Raw genomic sequence first — 18856 nt, forward strand, 5'->3', positions numbered from 1 at the left:
CTGATGATGATAATATGACTGTAGTATTTATCTTAGACTTCCAGGTTAATTCCTAGCTAGTGCAGAGTGCCTCTGCTGCCTCTCCAGAAGCGTGTGTGTGTGGTGAAGACAGTAACATACAGTCCTGCAGGACTTTGCAAGAGAGGGAAAAGGGGAGAGAGAGAAAGAGAGAGCAAGAGCTTGATCAGAGACAGAAAATGTGTGTGTGTGTGTGTGTGTGTGTGTGTGTGTGTGTGTGTGTGTGTGTGTGTGTGTGTGTGTGTGTGTGTAACAGGTTTGACAAAATCATTGGAGGTGTGGAAGTGTGTGTGGGGGGGTGTTTGACTCGATGGCATGCTGTTTCTCATAAAGCATTATTTTAATATGCAGTATGATTAAGAGATCATGACAGACAGACAGGATTGATCGGTCCCACCAAGTTCAGATGGGTTCAGATGATTTGCAAGAAGAATTTGTTTGATTTTGTTTTTCCAGAAGTCTGCGCACCTCTGGCAAATAAGAAATGGAGACAAAAGAACTGGAGAGAAATAAAATGTTACTGATGGAATTATCACCTGCGTTTTTCATTGAAACATGTTTGGACCGCCCTTAAAATATACATGTTTGATTTCCAACTTTGTGGTGTAATATTTTGTTGCTGGATATGTTAGTTTAACTGTGTTTATATGGCCTCCTTTACCCAAATACTAAGGCAGGTAATGCAGTGTCTGTATCAAGGTAATGTAACACTGTTGTGCTTGAATAGCAGTGCCATTATAAGGGGTATATGGGTACACTTCATGTCATTATGGTATTTTTTTCATGAATATATGGGAAAGGGTGGTTTTACAGGCCTAAGATTGTGAAAACAGGTCCTAACCCTAACCCTAAACCCTTACCCTAAACCCTAAACCCTAAACTCTAAACCCAAACCCTAAACCCTAACCAGAACCCTGAACCCTAACCATCAGTCATAAATAGCACCTCCAACTGAGTTTTCCTGCTCTAACACTTAGTTCAGCTCACAAGTCACTTGTCACACTGAGAATGGGCCAAGCAGAGGAAACGCTGACCTGGGGCTCTGAGTGCTGACCTCTGAACTCCATGGTTTGAGTTTGCCAAGGACAGAGAAGATGCACAGGTGTGTGTTTCATGGGGTACTTTTATTGAGCTTTTGACTAATTGAATTTTTACAACCAGTTTGAACTGAAGGTGAAACAAATGACGCTGGGCCTCGAGACCTGCGCCATGAACCTGATCCCAAGGTGAACTGAAACACTGAGCAGTGCAGACAACAGAGGGAAATGTCAAAAAAGAGAAAGGAAAAGAACAAGAAGAAAATGACAGAACCAAGAGTCAAGCAGAGTTTCAGTGAAGCAGCATTCTGCCTGATGGATAGATGTAAAAAAAGAAGAAATGGAAGGAACATGAGGAAAGAAAAGAGGGAATCGCTCTACTTCTGGGCAGGGATCATGCTGTCAATGGCCTCTCCTTTCTCCAGTTTCTTTTCCATTTCAATCATGAGCTTGACCCCGTCCACCACGCACTGCACCTGGTCCACCTCTGAGGAGCCGATACGGTCAGCGTTGGAGATGTCAAACACACCACCCACTGAGGCTGTGTCCACACCACCTGAGGGGGAAGAGAAAGGTGGGAAGTGTGAATATGTGTGGTGTGTGTGTGTGTGTGAGAGAGAGAGAGAGAGAGAGAGAGAGAGAGAGAGAGAGAGAGAGAGAGAGTGTATGAGCGTATATGTGTGTGTGTGAGAGAGAGAGAGAGAGAGAGAGAGTATGAGCGTGTGTTTGTGTGTGAGAGAGTGTGTGTGTGTGTGTGTGAGAGAGAGAGAGAGTGTATGAGCGTGTATGTGTGTGTGAGAGAGAGAGAGAGAGAGAGAGTATGAGCGTGTGTTTGTGTGTGAGAGAGTGTGTGTGTGAGAGAGAGAGAATGTATGAGTGTGTATGTGTGTGTGAGAGAGAGAGAGAGAGTATGAGCGTGTGTGTGAGTGTGTGTGTGTGTGTGTGTGTGTGTGTGTGTGTGAGAGAGAGAGAGAATGTGTATGAGTGTGTATGTGTGTGAGAGAAAGAGAGTGTATGAGCGTGTATGTGTGTGTGTGTGTGTGTGGGTGTGTGTGTGTGTGTGTGTGTGTGTGTGTGTGGGTGTGTGTGTGCCTCGTGCCTGTGCCACGTTTCTGCAGGCGCAGTCTGTTCAAGATCTCCTCAAATTTGGGGTGTTCACTGAGTTTGGGCAGCTTCACGTGGACCCCTCCACGCAGACCTGTGCCGAGGTTTGACGGGCAGGTCAGGATGAAGCCCAGATGTTCATTCCACATGAATCCATGATTATGCTTCTTGAACACCTCTTCAATCTACCGTACAAAAAATAGCAGAAATGAACATAGCTGCATTACTACAGTAATGATGCATCTGGGTCTTAACTAGAAAGCTGCGGAAGTCCAAAGTTAAAATGGCGATAACAACAAAACTCAAATTTTCAGTAAAAAAAACTCAGAATGCTGAATAATTTAATATCTTGCTCATTCTTGTATGGATCAGATCACTTTAAAGTGGAAGTGTCTTCTCTTATCGATAATAAAGGTTTATAAGAACCATTCATCTAAAAATACATTTAAGATGCACTGATCTGTAATGAATTTGATTGCTAATGACAATAATCCTGAAGCTACAGCGCCACCATATTGATATGCCAAATTATTAATATTATTTAATATATTATTATATTAAAATCGATTATTTCATCAATATATCACACATCCAGTCTCCCTGCTTTAAAACTGTTTTATCCAGCCGCCATAAACTACAAGGTCCTTTAATTAGTTTAGCGGCATTTATTTGTATTTGGTTGAAAACAGAAGAAGACAGTGTAACATTCAGCTCTTCAGGGTAGTACTGTTGGGGACCTTGTCCCCCATGCAAACATGATAAGGTAAGAAACAAGCTTTTATATCAGTAATTTTAGTTTGACTCAAAGTTTTTATTATTCATCTTATGTAGTCTTTTGCTGTTAGCAATAGTCCCTCGGTTAGCTAGCAAGCTAAGGTCAGCTAACTTTATTAAGACTTTCCAGTTTTAGTTTCTGTACAAACTAATGGTATCAGTATTAGCCATCAGGTGAACTAAATTAACGTTGGATCAGTTGCAAGGAAACTATTTTAAACCCGACGGTTACCAGTGCTGCCTAGATAGCAGCTGAATGGGTGGTAACTAATTATTAGCTAAAACAAGCACTTCATAATACATATGAGCCATACAGCCGTAAAGTGTTGAAAGTAAATTACTGCCTGTGGACCTGTGTCACATTCTCTTCACTGAAAATCTGAGTTTTCCTCCCTAGAAGAAACAATGTACCGATATTTTTGGGCAGAGCAACATAGCGGATTAAACACTTCCAGTGACCTCACTTTTCACTGGTTAGCAGTAGCGATCCAGTTTTTATTAAATCAGTCGTATTTAATGGTAAGCATTAGCACATTAATGTGTTTGTGTGAGAGATGTAAAGAAATTGGGCACGTATTTTGGTTTTCTGACTCCTATTTCTAGGGGGCAGTAGAACGCGACATAGTATTTTTATTTGCTATCTAGAAGCCAGATAGAAGTCGAGTGGATGTTCCATCCATACTTGTTTCCTCTGTGATTTCTTTGGGTTTACAGTTACCGTGAGTAGCACTGATTAGCAGCTCACACATACGTTGTACAAAAGTAACTGTTTTTGCATACATATACGTGCATATTGACTTCATAGTGTAGTGTTAGTTACATAGTGTGTGTGTGTGTGTGTGTGTGTGTGTGTGTGTGTGTGTGCGCGCGCGCGCGCATTCTGTACCGTGTTCAGACCAACACAGAAGCGTCTGAAGACCTCTTTCATGTTCCCGCCCTTCTGCATGGAGATGACACGGAGGTGGTCCTCCTCGTTCACCCACACCAGGAAGGTCTTGTTTTCGTTGTGCCTGATGGAAGAGGCAGACAGACTGAGGAGAGAACGAGCTGTGTGCCTGATTCTTCAAGCTCTAACCCCTAACTCTGAGCCTGCCTGCATCTGGGCCTGGAGATCTTCTACCCTGTACAGTTTAGTAACAACCCTGAACTCAAATCCTTCAGTAGTATCGCAGTGTTATGTCCAGGTGCGTTAGATTAAAATTGGGCATGCCTGTTATGTTCAAGTATATACTAAGTGCAGCAATGCCACACCCTAAGTCTTGCCCTCATGCATGCTGTACTCTGGTCCCAGTAATACACACTACACCTTACCCTTATGATGCATCGTACCCACAGTATTTTATACTGTTCACAAACTTACACTCTCCACCTAACCATGAAGCCTGCACCCTATAATTTAACTTGGTTCACACACTCTAAATGCCATAGCTCAAGTCTAATCATGGGCCCTATACTCTCACCCTAACCCTACCCCTACACCCTTCTTTTACTCACCAGATGCCTCTGGCGTCAGGCCAGTCACGGGCCATTCCTGCAGCCAGCAGCAGGGGGGAGACAGGCTTGTCAAACAGGAAGTGGTCTGCGATGAGCTGCTCCTGTTCAGCATCAGTCATGGACTTGAGGGGGTAGTACTTACCCTTGAACTCACCATCCAGACTGTTCAGAGCTTAAATGAAGAAGCATTTTATTATTGTTATATGTGTATACATTCTTTTTATTCTATTTAATTAGTAGTATAAGATTTAAAAAACAACAGTTGAAAAGTATGAAAAGTACAATATAAATAAGGTGTACCATTCATATTTATATTACATAAATATACCTGTATTATTAAGATACTACCATTACAATCTCTATGACAAGAAAAATAACCAAGCACTGCAACAGTTTAATTAATGACATTTGTGTTTGTGTTTCCATGCTTCCATTTTTATTGAGTTTGGGCGGTGGGGTGGGGGGTCTCTGAGGAGCCTCACCCTCAACAGACAGCTTCTCCACAGCTCTGCGCTCTCCACGGCTGTTGTGGGGGGGGAGGGCGTAACCCTTGATGCTGCGTCCAGTACGAACGCGGCTGCTCAGAACATAGTTGGGGTCAAGGTCATCACCTCCCTGTGAAGAACAAGGTGCAAAATCCACAAATACGTCTGGTTCACACTAGTGCGATTAAAACAGTTCTGTTTGTTAATATTCTAAGCTTTTGCATCAAATTAATGTTTAATTAAGTTTTACATATGGACCATTGCTTGTTAAGGTTATATTTTATTACCATTATTTAGTAAAGTATTAAAACCAACTTTTTAAATGAGTGTACTTATCACACATAGGCTTGGATAGTTTTGGCTAAAACTGACTGACCTTCAGGTTCTCAAAGTTCAGGTCAGTCTTGTGCTTGTCTGTAACTTTGTATCCTCCATGGCGGTCACAGATGACGGGGTCAAAGAGGTCCTTAAACACCTCGTAGCTTTCCTCATCCCCAGCTATGCAACCAACAGTCATGATGAAGGGGTGACCTGGGAAAAACACAGAGGCAGAGCACAATCAGACCGAGCCAAAGCAGGGGCTGAGGGCAGTTAACCAATCAGACTGAGACAAAGCAACACCCAGGACTCATGAGATGAATGTGAGATAAATGCCATTCTGGTCAGAATATACAAACTGCTTTTTTTCAATTATGTGAAGCCTGTGTGGTGTAATTTTCCAACTGGCACATGAGCATTCTCAATGAATCAGCTATTCGGTAAACCCTCAAATAAGTTACATTGTTGGATTATGGCTGTTTTTGACCCAGTGACACCTTAATAACCTGTAAAATGGGTCACAAGACTCTAGCTGCTGGAAATAAACTAGCAACACTGGTTCCTTCTCCACTCACCAGGGTTGTCAACACCGGTCTGAATGATATCGTCCAGTGTGAAGCCAGTGGGTGTCTGTTTGTTTCTCAGCTTGGCGTATATCTCCTTGGTCAGCGCCTTGGCCATGTGGTTGTTGTGCTTAGAAAGGTCGGGATACTCATCGTCCACAGAGAAGTTGAGCTTAAAGTTGTTGTGGGTGTTTCCGAAAGGCATGATTGCGTTTCTGGCATTGTATGGAATAAAGGTTGAGACAGGATGAAATGAATTAAAATTTTAAGTCATAAAATCTTGTTATATAATTGTGCTGATACTTTAATGAGTGAAGAGAGATTTTTACTGTACCTTTGTCATTTGAGAAAGATAATAGGTGTGTATAATAAGCCACTCAAGTACTCACAATTTTTGTTTTAAAAGTTGTTTTTATGTTCTTTCCTCAGTAATGTAAGATTTGTCCTAGGTAACCGGTAGGGTCTGCACAATCGTTATCTGCTACGTCTGTCATTTACATTTACATTTACCTGTCAGTGCTGGAAACCTTAAAACCAATGATGTTTTTAAATAAATTACCACTAACACCAGATAACTGCTGCTGGGTTTGTAAGGAGTTACTCCAGTCAAGCTTTTAAGAGCACACAACACAGCATCTACACAAACAGCTGTAAATATTATAGAATTCTCAGTCGGTTGACAGCCTCTAGCTCTTCAGCTGTCATTTGATATGGCTGAGAAAGGGTTAGGGTTAGAGTTACTCTAGGGTTAGGGTTAGGGTTAGAGTTACTCTAGGGTTAGGGTTAAGGTTAGAGTTACTCTAGGGTCCAGTTGGAGAGGCATCTATTTTTGCGATAGTGCCTATCTCTCTCCCTTATTCTCACATTACATCCAGTCTCACTACACAGAAAACATCATGTTCCAATCACACACACACACACACACACTTTAAGAGTGTATTGTGGCATAATGCCCTCATGCTGCACCCTGGTTCAAAATCTCAAGGCACTGACCTACACACAGCCACACAACGATTGTAACCCTTCATATGCTGCCCTGTGTCTTACATGGACCTTCTCTGGGACCCTAAGCATCTCAGGCAGGTTTCTTACATCACATACTGCATAACTGTCTGTGTCAGTGAAGAGTTGCATGGTCTTGTTGGTTCAGTATAGAAACATACAGTGCAGCCTGTGTTGTGTGAAAGGCTCCTTATGTAATCCTAATCCGCAACCATGTTCACCTTTGTCAGTCAAATTAAAAGATTTGCAGCCCAAAAACCTCTGCTTAGCCTTAAATGGTTCTGGATCTGAATTTCCATCAGCACCTTATTGCCAGATAATGTAGCCTTTAATTCATTGGGTCCTGCAGAGAGACAGGACCATGTCTGATATGACCAGCACATGACTAAGGTCTGAAAATAGCCACAGGAAGAGACCCTTTCTAAGTGAAGGCATAGCAGCACCAGTCTATATTTATCTGGAGAAAAAGAGAGGAAGAGTGCTGATTCCGGATCAGGGTTTTTTTGGCTTTTATATGCAAACAATCAAAAATGTGTAGATAGCGGAAACTTTAGATCAGAGTACATTGATAAAAATGTATCCTTTTTTTGCCCTTAGCAAATCTGTGGTCCCACAGGTCAAACCACAGGCTGTCAGCTGAGTTATGGGCAGACAGCTGTACAGTAGAAATATAACCACTAGGACCACCCTCTCTCCCACTTTAAGGCACTCTTAAATCCACCTGCTACACTGGAGACCACCAGTATTAGTACAGCCCTAAACCAATTAGAAATGAATACATTTTGTTTCACAGTTTCATTCATTAAAATATCAAATTTACCAAAGTTACTGTAAACAATACATAAGGATTACTGTGGAGTAAGTAAATTACATTTTGTGCAGCATATCCACTAAGCTTTTATCAGTTAGGGAAATTATATGTAAAAAGAGCATTTTAAGGTATTCTTCTGATGACATCTATTTAATTTTTCTAGAGGTTTCACTGAAACTCATCTTGGGTCTCCTATTTATATTTCCAAATCACTATTTCAGCAACAATCCTGAATTCTACTACTTTCAAAGAATGTTGGTTGTAGTTTTTCAGTTTCTTTACCTGTGCACGAGACAACAGAGGTAACAGTCCTTGGGATCAGTTCCTGTTCACCAAAGCCGAAATAGGGGTCACCCAGTTAAGAAGGGTTCAGCTCATCCTTATATACCGCTACGCTCTGTGGCAACAGGATGATCCCTTTTAGAATCTAACTTGTGATTGGACAGGGCCCTTCTTTGCTCAGTTTAGCTTACAAAAGGGTTGAGCGTTTACATTTCCGTCATCTTAGATGGGGTGTCTGCTGAGATCTGGCACTCTCCCCAAAGCCCCTTCCTCTCCACCCCATACAGCTGTCCAGTGGGTAGGAGGGGAGGGGGACATGTAAAAAGGCTGAGTGGCATATGCATGCAGGGACAGCTTGTGTATGTGTGGGGGTGAGTGTGTATGTGTGTGTGTAGATTGATGTGTGGTGATGGGTGTGTATGTGTGTGGGGGGTTGGGTGTGTGTGTGTGGTGGGTGTGTGGGGTGTGTTTTGGGTTGGCCCTCCACTTGGGAAGAGTTCAGTAAGTTGAAATAAATCTGTTTGTTTGTCAGGGTCACAAATGAACCTGAGAGAGTCAGCCAACCTTCGCTCTCAGGGTAAGAGTCTGATGCTCAACCTCAAAAATGATCAAGATTAGATTTTATTACCCACCGCATAGTTGCAGTTATCAAAGTGCAAGCTGTGAAATGTTATTATTATTATTATTATTATTACACCAACAATAATAAGAAGAAAATATTCAGTTCTACAGGTTAGACCACACCATTTAGAGTTATATCAGTCCTGCAGTTTAGTTCCATACTGTTTAGTGTTTTCATTGCTCTAATTTATACACTAATCAGAAAATACAGAAAATTAGAGGCTGGAATTATGGCACTTGTCTGATCATTTTAATCCTGTCTGGATACAAATCTTCTTGGTTTTTCAGACAGATATTGACTGGTCTTGGAAGAAAAGATTTTTGACCACTGCTACCAGCTTTATTTAGTTTCTTAATGTGTGGATCCATCAGCGACCCTCCTCAATTGCAAAAGAATGGATGTTTTCCCACTCTATACATGAAACTAAAATCACAGGTTTATTAAAGGAGCCATTATAATCATAGATACTGCTATAAGTTATTACTGGCTATCACTGAATTCCTTAAAGCTGCACTATACAAGACCTGTTTGTTAAAACTGTAATATCTGGTAAAATTTGTCCTTTTGCTGCAAGTCATCGTATAAAATGTGAAATATTAATTCAAAAGTTGTCAGGATTTGGTGAGAGTCTGTTGGCACAAGTTAGATGTCTTTACATGTTAAATGACTGATTAAAATAAAATTGCACTACTATTAATTAATTGAACACTTCTAGCACTTGGTTTGGTATTTCACTTATTGTTGTTTGATATTGTATTTGTGCTCATCATGCATTTCTTTCTAGGTATCAGTGTTCACTTCTGTATCTAGCAGTATTCTAGTTCATTGATATATTTGACTCTAACCTTTTGTACTGGCTAAGATACATTCTATGAAAAGATGACAAAGCACTTTTGTAATTTACTGTGGAAAAGTGTGTCTTCCAAATGGACCTTGATGGGCTGATTAACTAAACCCTAATCATAAACCTTGATTGGCTGGTTAACTAAACCCTAACCCTTGGTGGGCTTGTTAACTAAGCCCTAAACCTAACCCTTGATGGGCTGGTTAACTAAACCCTAACTCTAACCCTTGATGGACTAGCTAACTAAACCCTAACCCTAACCCTTGATTGGCTGGTTAACTAAACCCTAACCCTAACCCTTGATGGGATGGTTAACTAAACCCTAACCATAAACCTATCCCTGGATGGGCTGGTTGACTAAACCCTAAACTTAACCATGGATGGGCTGGTTGACTAAATCTTAACTCTAACCCTGGATGGGCTGGTTGACTAAACCCTAACCCTAACCCTTGATGGGCTCATGAGTAAAGGGGGCATGGCTCACAGCACTGAAAGTTACTGAATGGAAAGAGAGATATCAGTGCATATGGAGACACTGGCACAGCAAATCCAGTTGTCCTCTGTGGTTTCACCTACGGCTCAAAACAAAGAAACAGAATTGAATAGAGTTGGCAAGCTCAAAGAGACAGTAACAGAGCTTGACCTTAGACTAGAATAAACATGGGCTTGGCTTTTCAGAGTTGGTGACAGCTCAGTGACCTGAAGGGGTTCACAAGAGAAGATTAGTTGTTGTTTTCTGAACAGATAAATTATTTTTGCTCATTTGCTAGCTAACTACTGAAAATAATCAGACAAATTATTGTGGAATTTAATGTTATCTTTGTAATGCAATGTACACTTTTTTCATGAAGTTTTAGACTTTAGCTAACCTTACCTGGCTAATTCACTAAAATTAGCTGATTACTTTGCTCTGTCTGGAGACTGGTTAAAGATGGCTAGTTTGCCAAATTAACTGAACAGAGGTGTGAATAGCTCGTAGCAGAGAATAACAAATCAATGTGTAATCAGACAAAAAGGTTCTTTTCAAAGCACAGCAAATAGGTTGTTGTTGTTGGTTTTTTTTTTGCCATGGCTTCCTACAGAGCAGAACCTTTTTCTAACTAAACTGCTCACGATACTGTTGATAACAACCTAGATAAACCATTTTCCCAAACCTACAAAGTGTAGCTCTAAACATCTAATGTTATATGCAAGCATCAGAATTCCTTTCTCTCTTTCTGTGTGTGTGTGTGTGTGTGTGTGTGTGTGTGCACCTTTCATAACACCAGTATATTTATACTGGGAGTATTATGTGGGCAGGGTCTTCTCTCCCTGAATTAGACTGTAAGTGTATGTCTTGCCAAACAATACCCATGGACACTTACACAATTGAAAAAGAGACAGAGAGACCTTGGACGGGTAAACCTATAGTCTTTCAGATTTATTTATATAGCACTTCCAAGTAGTTTTACAAATGTCTTGAGTCCAAGCCCACAGTAAGAAAGCCAAATGTGGCAGTGGGAAGGAAAACTAACTAGAGCATGAGGAAGAAACCTAGAGAAGAACCAAGACTCAAAAGGGGCAGGGGCCCATCCTCCGCTGGCCGACAACAACACTACAATAATAGCAACAATAAAATAAAGTAATAAAACAAAAAATAGCAAAATATATAGTGAGAGAAAGCAATAATAGTAATAATGAAATAAGCATTGAATGTCTATTTCGCTTTTCTAGAAGTCCTAGTCTGGTTTCAGTGGTGTACGTGTCCAAAACCCATCTTGCATGAGAACGTCTGTCAAGGGAAAGGGGTGGTGGGAGGAGCCACAGCAGGGGGGGGCATCAGGGGGTGGTGGGAGGAGCCACAGCATGGGGCAGCAGGGGGTGGTGGGAGGAGCCACAGCAGGGGAGCATCAGGGGGTGGTGGGAAGAGCCACAGCAGCTGAGACAGGTTGAGGTTCAGTAGCAACATGACATCAGGAGTAGGTGTACCCTGGCAGAAAGAAAGAATAGATTATTAGGCATGTCAAAGTATGAAGGTGTATAAATTAGGGAAATATAATGTGCAATGATGGACTCTAGCAGATCTAGCTCTAGCAGCACAGCTAAAAGGAAAGAGCCAGAAGAAACCACAGGCATGAGGGCACCCTGGAACATCAGGACTCTGCCGCTTTCAGTCAACAAACTAGAGTTACAAAAGAGAGGTGAAGTGACAGCATCATAACATCCCAGTTTACCAGAACTCAGTGCCCATTTACCACCAGCTCTACACCTTTAAGATGTAGTAAATAAAATGCCTGACTTTACAGAGGTTTTAGCCTTAAATACTGAGACTGTGTCTGAGTCTCGAACATTTACAGGAAGTTTATTCCATAGTGTGGGAGCTTTTTTGGCTTGGTTGTTCAAAATCTCTAAGTAACTGCCCAATGTCACATTAATACTTTGAATGTTATCTCTAATGTGTTTTGGTGTCAGTTTGGTGTCCTAGTTAAATGTACAATTGTACTAAATAAGAACCTTGGATTATTTTTAAATGTTCTATTAGGGTCGAGAGAGAAGCTGTTTGTAATAAGTGCTTTTCTATGGTTAAGGCTCCCCTTCCATGCAAGCTGAAAGACTACAAACTCATTGTGGTTCTATTAACATTTAAATTTTTGCAAGTGTGCTCTTTTAAATTGCAAATGTGATAATTATACCAAGGTACTAATTTTTTGTCCCTAATGTTTTTTATACTGTACACTGGAGCTGTGCTGGATTACAGACACAGCACAATGGAACTATGCTGGATTACAGACACAGTACATTGTGTGCTAGATTACAGACACATTACAGTGTGTGCTGGGTTACAGACAGTGCACTGTGTGCTGGGCTACTGATACAGTATATTGTGTGCTGGGTTACTGATACAGTACACTGTTTGCTGGGTTACAGACACAGTACAATGTGTGCAGGGTTATTGGCACAGTACTCTGTGTACTGGGTTACTGACATAGGGCAATGGAGCTGTGATGAGTTACAGACACAGGAGCCTGTTCATACCTTCCAACATAAAGTTTACTAGCAGAGATCTTTGCTTTTATCTTTAAGGTGGGTGGTTGAAGCAATTGTCAAGTATTGTTAACAGGTAATCAATTGTCAGACACATACAATTTAGAAAGAGAAAGTGGAAGTGGGGCCAATGTTGAAGTCGCCTTGCATGGAATCTTTATGAAGATTATGTGTCTGTGTGTGCGTGTGTGTGCACCTCATGTGAGGGAGCACTGTGTGAGTACTGTGTAGTAGCAGTGTGTGTGCAAGCTGCAGTTGCTAATAATACCCTTGGCATTTGGAAGTGCAGGCAACCCGAGTCACCATAGACGTAATTTACACTAGGAACACTGTGGACACATATGAGGACGTATCTCCACCACTTTCTGAAATGGCTGATTTTCTCACCACTTTCTGAAAATATTTTATATAACAGCTTGCTACAGATACCTATCTCAAAGGTCTATGACAACAGTACTAAGATCATGTGGAAAAGTGTCTTTGTCCAGCACACACCTCTAGTGTGACATGTGACCAAGGGCTGGCATTGCACATGAGCCTCATGTAAAAACTCAGAACAGCTGCAGTAAAGTCACATGATTTTTCCATCAAAATAAACATTCTAACAAAGCAAATTATCTTTGATCAAAATATATAGAAAACAACTAATACAAATATATTTTAAACCATGCTACTTATAACCGTGCTACTACTTATTGTATTACTCAACACTAGTAGGCATGACAAACACGACCATAAAACCTTTGGTGAACCTTTTCCTTTCAGCCACAGTGCTGAGCTTTCAGTGAGCATGTGTGTCTGAAGGGAACATGACTCTGAGGGGCAGCTGAAGTGCTCTGAGTGCAATACCCGGTCCAAATTCTTGCCCTCAGTACTCTTCAAAGCAAAGTTACGCCCATGCCAAACACCCAGCAGGGTGAGAGGTGGTGTCACCCTTAGCAAATCGTGGAACATTCAGAAATGTTTGCAATAGCATGCAATACTAATACTCAGGTTGAACTATGCATAAAAGTGGAGTTACAAATTGAAACTCTCCATATAGTAATGCATATAATCTTCATATATAATATTTAATGCATATTATCTTTGTATATATTTAATGCATATAATGTCTGTTTTCCAGCTTGTTCATATATTGGTTCATGGTAGGGCTGGAGCTTCCTAAAAGAAGTTTCCCTTCAGTTAGGCTACAGAAAATGTAAACTTAATCAAAGTTACCCTTCACATGTGTAATACTTTAACGCAGAGCAACTATGAGGCAGACACAAATGCTGAGAAGAGTGAGGTTTATTAAAGGCATATCCAGAATCAGAGTCATAATAACTGTCCAGAGTCATATTCATTATTATTATTATTATTATTATTATTATCATAGAACTAAAAAGGAGAGTATGAGATCACATAGTAAATAAAAAGAAACAAAACACATGTTTTGAGGTTTACATCAATAACAATGAAACAAGAACATGACAGAGGCTAGGGTAACAAATACCATAAGCAGGGCAAACATGAAAGAGGCATAGATAACTGAAAATACAGGACGTGTATATGTAGACTAACGAGGGCTAATGAGAACTAAGCAAGATACAGGTGACACTCATAAGAGGAGGAGAAAAAGAAATGACATGAGACAGGGAAATGATGGAGACAGGATGCTAGGAGGTGCCAACCATGACAAATACATTTTTGAGATTTGATTTGAACTGCACAGAAATATTGCATTCCACTTTTGAATTATAACATTCTAATTGCTAACTTGTAATTACTAATGGCTAATTTATTTTAATTAACAGTTAACCATATTAGAATTGTGGTTTGTCGATGCTACCTTCATTTTTATATTTCCTTAAACCCAGCAATACTCCTGATCTGACTGAAGATTTAGCTGATGAGTTATTTCTTCATTAGAATAAAGCCCCTGTAACATTTCAACACAGGAATGAGATGAGTGATGGACAAAAAAAAAAGCTGTTTTATTAACACCAAAACACCACAGTAAAACACTGTAAAAGGTGAAAAAGGCCACAATAATGTGGAGTAGTTGTGACAGGAACAGTGGCTTGGCTTTAGTCTGTAGTAATCTAAATGTGAAGTGCTGGAGTATGACACCTGTGGGGTTCAAATAGGGAGAGTGGGAGTGATAATGTGGTAATCAATAAGTGGTTGTTTGGGAGCAGAATAGTGGTTGCAGAAGGTGATTAGTGTGGCTCTGTGTGTGTGTGTGTGTGTGTGTGTGTGTGTGTGATTGTGCGTGTGCGTGTGTGTGTGTGTGTGCATATGTGTGTGTGTGTATGTATGCGTGCGTGTGTGTGTATGTGTGTGCCTGTGTATGTGTATGTATGCGTGTGTATGTATGCGTGTGTATGTGTATGTATGCGTGTGTATGTATGCGTGTGTATGCGTGTATGTACGTGTGTGTGTGTGTGTGTGTATGTGTGTTTGTGTGTGTGTGTGTGTGTGTGTGTGTGCACGTACATCTATATATTCTCAGTGTGCCCACTGTGTATATGTGTGTTTTCTTATTCAAACATGTTATGTTCTTTATTGAAAAGAAACCCATGGATCTTGAGTTCTAAGTGTGGTTAACACATTCCCCAGTCTTGAACACCCCCCCCCAACCCACTTCACAAGGTTCACATTACATAAAGTCAGCTGTAATCCCCCAGCCCTGGACTTTGGCTACCCTCTAAGTGTCTTGCTGCTGGGTCTGACCCCAAATGTGAACACAAATCACTGGAGATGTTTTCAGTGATGGCTGCTGAATTAGAATCGGACACCATGCTCACTTCTTTGGTAGTCCATCTCAGGCTTGGCTGTGGATCCACTTACTTGAGGCACTGTGCAGTTACCTTGCAGGTAAAGAAAGGCAATCTCTAGAATCACACAGCCAAGAAACACACTCACAGACAGGCAAAGCACATTGAGAGACAAATACACTCACAGTCATAACACAGTGAGAGACAAACTACATTCCTGTGCCACAGACACCAAGAGGCACACAGAACTGAAATGAGGCTAAACCACTTTAATTTTTACCAAAATTAAACCTTTCATTTTTGTTGGCATGCAGTTACCTTTATCTATATAGTAGAGGGCTATCTATGTGGTTTTGGAATGAAGCAGACAATATTTTAATAGATCAGTGAAGAGGTGAGTCTTCAGTCTTTTTTGTGGGCAGTTAGTGGAAGTTTAGTACAGAGTTCATCATTTGCAGTCTCAGTAGCAGCTGATCTGCAGTAGTATATAACTTGCCCTTTTCAGACATTTTCTCAAAATTAATTTAAAAAACAGCAGCCATTAAGCTGTTCTTCAAAAAGAGAACTCTTTATGTGTCTCTGTTCAACAATTACAGACCATGTAATTAGTAAAATTATTTTTAACCACAATTTTAATTATTTTTACTGTACAATGTCTCTGGTAAAATGTCAGATCTGGTATCACTTGATCTTAGTGCTACATTTGACACTGTAAGCCACAGAGTATTTCTTGCATGTTGGAAACTTGGGTTGGACTATCAGGAAAGATTCTCAAATTATTAGGGTCAAATTTAAAAGGTCAGAGTTACTTTGTCAGGATTGGCAGTTATGAATCACAGGATTGCTGTAACATGGAGTCCATCTTTCACATTTACTTATTGTAAAGAGCAGAATCTCAACAACAGAGGGAGACAGTGAGTTATCAGTTATTAGTAATTATTGGCAACCACCTTCACCTGTGACTAAGCCTATTTAAAGCCTGCTTGAAGGTTGCCTACATGCTCAGTCTTGAGTTCCCTCCATTACGTGCTGGTCTCTCTAACCAAAGCTGGTTCCCTTTGGTAATCTCTTCTCAGGTTTTGCTCTATATTACTCACTGTTCTCTAGGGTGGTCAGTGTAAGTGTAGACAAAGAAGTCTACATGATTTTGCTTTTGGAAAAACAAACAAACCCATAATGCTCAAAAATCCAAATGCAAAACAGTAATCAGAAAGAGAATGCTTTATTTTATTTATCTATCCTTCCTTTCTCTGCCTTTGCACAGGCCTTTGACGCACCCCACTCCCTAACCATAAACCTCTTCCTTGTGTTGGGATGGAAACTCATTTAGCTGTGTGCCAGTTACCACAAGCATTTAGTTACGTCCGACTTTAGCTCTGCACTGGGATCCACCCCCTAGTCTTGGTTTGAAGTGCAGTAGGCAGCACTCTGATCTCAGATATGTCCACTGGGGTTGTAATTCACCTCTTGTTATATTTATATTTTAAAATTTCTTAAAGTATGTATAGTCATTTTTTCAATCTGGTCATGCACATACAGAATTCAGCCTACAGGATCTATTGGAAATAGCATATAAAAACATGCTTACACCAATGGATCAAATGCTTAACCCTTGCCCGCCGACCCCCCACCTCCCATGAATGAGTCACTCAGACCTGTGAGAATCTGGTCAGAAGGAGCCTACACTGACCTTCAAGTTTCAGGAGTACCAACATGGATCTTGCTGCCTGGGTAGCCACTCAAGGCTCATACATAGACCTAAATTAATATGTATAATAAAATTATCACCTCCACAATGCTCCCCAAAACACACCCTAGACAATGAAACAAGCCTAGGAAACACACAATTACACCCACAAAAATAATGAGTGCAACACATTACACTGACTTGGTAACATTTCACACACCATAGTCAGTCACGGCATACTTAAACCTCTAGTTCCACCAAGAAGCACTAGGCCTACACTAGTATAGGGGATAGCTGACTTTTCTTTTGTTTGACTAAACATTTGTTGTTCTTATAAAATGTTTGTCTCCCTGATGTTAATCTTCCCTAGGAGCTCCCGCCCTACATGTGATGTGAATTGGACCACTCTATCAGGTTCTCTGGCAGAACAAACTGTCAGAAGAAGTGGTGGGAGACCAGGTCAGGTATCTCCAGAATGGTGGGTAGCATAGACAAATGAATCTTGGAGAATATGTCCATGACGACAAGGATGATGGTGTTACTCTTGGAAGCAGGGAGGTCAGGCACAAAATCCACTGCCAGATGGGAACAGGGGTGATGTGGTATGGGTAAGGGGATCTGCTTACCTGAGAAGTACGTCACTGGTTTAAGCTTGATCTCTTTACCTGTGACAACACTGCACAGACTCCCATGTCTGAAACGTCTACCTTCATGACAAAGGGCTTAGTGGGATCTGGTTGCTGCAGTACAGGAGCGCTGGCAAATGCAGGACTCCACTTTAACCACTTAGCTTGCTCATGGAGCAGGACAGTGAGAGGCCTGGCCAAGGTGCTGAAGGACTGGATGAACTGCTGATAGAAGTTGGCAAACCTCAGAAACCACTGGAGCTTACGGCAAATCTGGGTTCCTGACTGTCTGGTCACGGCCTCCACTTTACATCCATTCACATCCAGGATTATTTGTCCATCATTTAGGTTCTATTTGAGCTCATCTAATACAGAAGAAAATGTTTTAAAATATATAAAACGCCTTTGATTTTTTTGGTGCATAATGTGCCTATTGATGCTGGAGTATCATTTTCACTCACACTCTACATTTCCTGATTCACCAGGGTCTTGTGTAATAAATTGAACAGTTTTGAGCATATACATGAAATGACTAAGTAGCTACACAATGTTTTCCACTAGGTGTCCTGGACTTCTCCAGAGTGTCCAAAAACCTCTTCAAATGCACACAAAGTCATTAATCACTATACATCAAGTTTGCATGTTTCTTTTTGCTAAAACATCACAGTATGTTACTTTAGTAAGTTCCACAACAATATTGGCTTCATAGTATCATTATTAGCATCATTAGGGGAAAATACTGTAGCTAATACTGTAAATGCTGGAGAAAATGCTGTAAATGCTGTAATACTGTAAAGAAATAGTATACTTTCTCATTTATACTTATGATTTGTAGCAGGATTACGAATTTTTCCAGCAGTGAATGGAAACATCCAGTGATTTGCTATGCAAACATCAAAGATAGTCCATGCTAGCAGCACCCAAACAACTCCAAATAAACATCAGCTAAAATAAGCCTCTTCCTTTCCATGATGTCCAAATGTATTGGCAAAATCATCAAATCATTCTTATAGTTGTACGGGTTTGGCCAAACAGCGTCAAATCAATGTGCATGGCTATTTGCTAACAACACTGAAGCACTGACAGTACATGGTGCGCAGATCTTTAAACATTAAATGGTTGACTAAATAAGGCAACCGATGGGTCTACATTTTCGTCTAACCCTCCTCTATTGGATAAAACAGCTTGCAATCACGCCGCTTGCCCTATAAACACTTGGAAACACCTTTAAGCAAATGATAGTCATCAGATTCAGTGTGCTTTGGTTTGTCTCATTGGATTATCATCTGGTTGGTTAAGGTAGGTTCTGAGTTCACTTACTTTTGTCTTAGATTCTGTAAAATTCAAGGCTTGTTGTCTAAACCTAGTTGTTAGTTGCTTGGTAGTGGTAATTACTCACTATAGGTGTA

The 18856-nt window shown here is 40.7% G+C and overlaps 1 protein-coding gene and 1 long non-coding RNA gene across 2 annotated transcripts in view; one reads left to right on the plus strand and one right to left on the minus strand.

Moving 5' to 3' along the window:
* Positions 1 to 1123: 1123 nt before the first annotated feature.
* ckma (creatine kinase, muscle a) lies at positions 1124 to 8048 on the minus strand. The gene is made up of 8 exons (XM_027029511.3): positions 7889 to 8048; positions 5806 to 6008; positions 5289 to 5443; positions 4910 to 5042; positions 4428 to 4599; positions 3820 to 3943; positions 2155 to 2344; positions 1124 to 1611 (listed from the first exon to the last, which is right to left on the minus strand). The coding sequence occupies exons 2-8, from the start codon at positions 5996 to 5998 to the stop codon at positions 1433 to 1435; spliced, it is 1146 nt and encodes a 381-aa protein (XP_026885312.3). The 5' UTR covers positions 5999 to 6008; positions 7889 to 8048; the 3' UTR covers positions 1124 to 1432.
* The window catches only part of LOC118241580 (uncharacterized), a 15882-nt gene continuing 2448 nt past the window's right edge, over positions 5423 to 18856 (plus strand). The window contains exons 1-4 of the long non-coding RNA XR_004776211.2: positions 5423 to 5553; positions 8421 to 8465; positions 8798 to 11534; positions 17192 to 18856. The exon at positions 17192 to 18856 is cut by the window's right edge and continues 2448 nt beyond it. This is a non-coding gene — a long non-coding RNA (uncharacterized LOC118241580). The remainder of the gene's footprint in view (positions 5554 to 8420; positions 8466 to 8797; positions 11535 to 17191) is intronic.

The sequence above is a fragment of the Electrophorus electricus genome, chromosome 8, assembly GCF_041902795.1.
Source record: "Electrophorus electricus isolate QZ-2024a chromosome 8, ASM4190279v1, whole genome shotgun sequence".
NCBI classification, from domain to species: domain Eukaryota; kingdom Metazoa; phylum Chordata; class Actinopteri; order Gymnotiformes; family Gymnotidae; genus Electrophorus; species Electrophorus electricus.

Coding starts and splice junctions, on each gene's coding strand:
- ckma (XM_027029511.3), bottom strand. CDS start 5,998: ATGCCTTTCGGAAACACCCACAACAACTTTAAGCTCAACTTCTCTGTG. Junction 5,043..5,288: donor TGAACTTTGAGAACCTGAAG/GTCAGTCAGTTT, acceptor TGTTCTTCACAG/GGAGGTGATGACCTTGACCC. Junction 3,944..4,427: donor CCTGACGCCAGAGGCATCTG/GTGAGTAAAAGA, acceptor CTCTTCCATCAG/GCACAACGAAAACAAGACCT.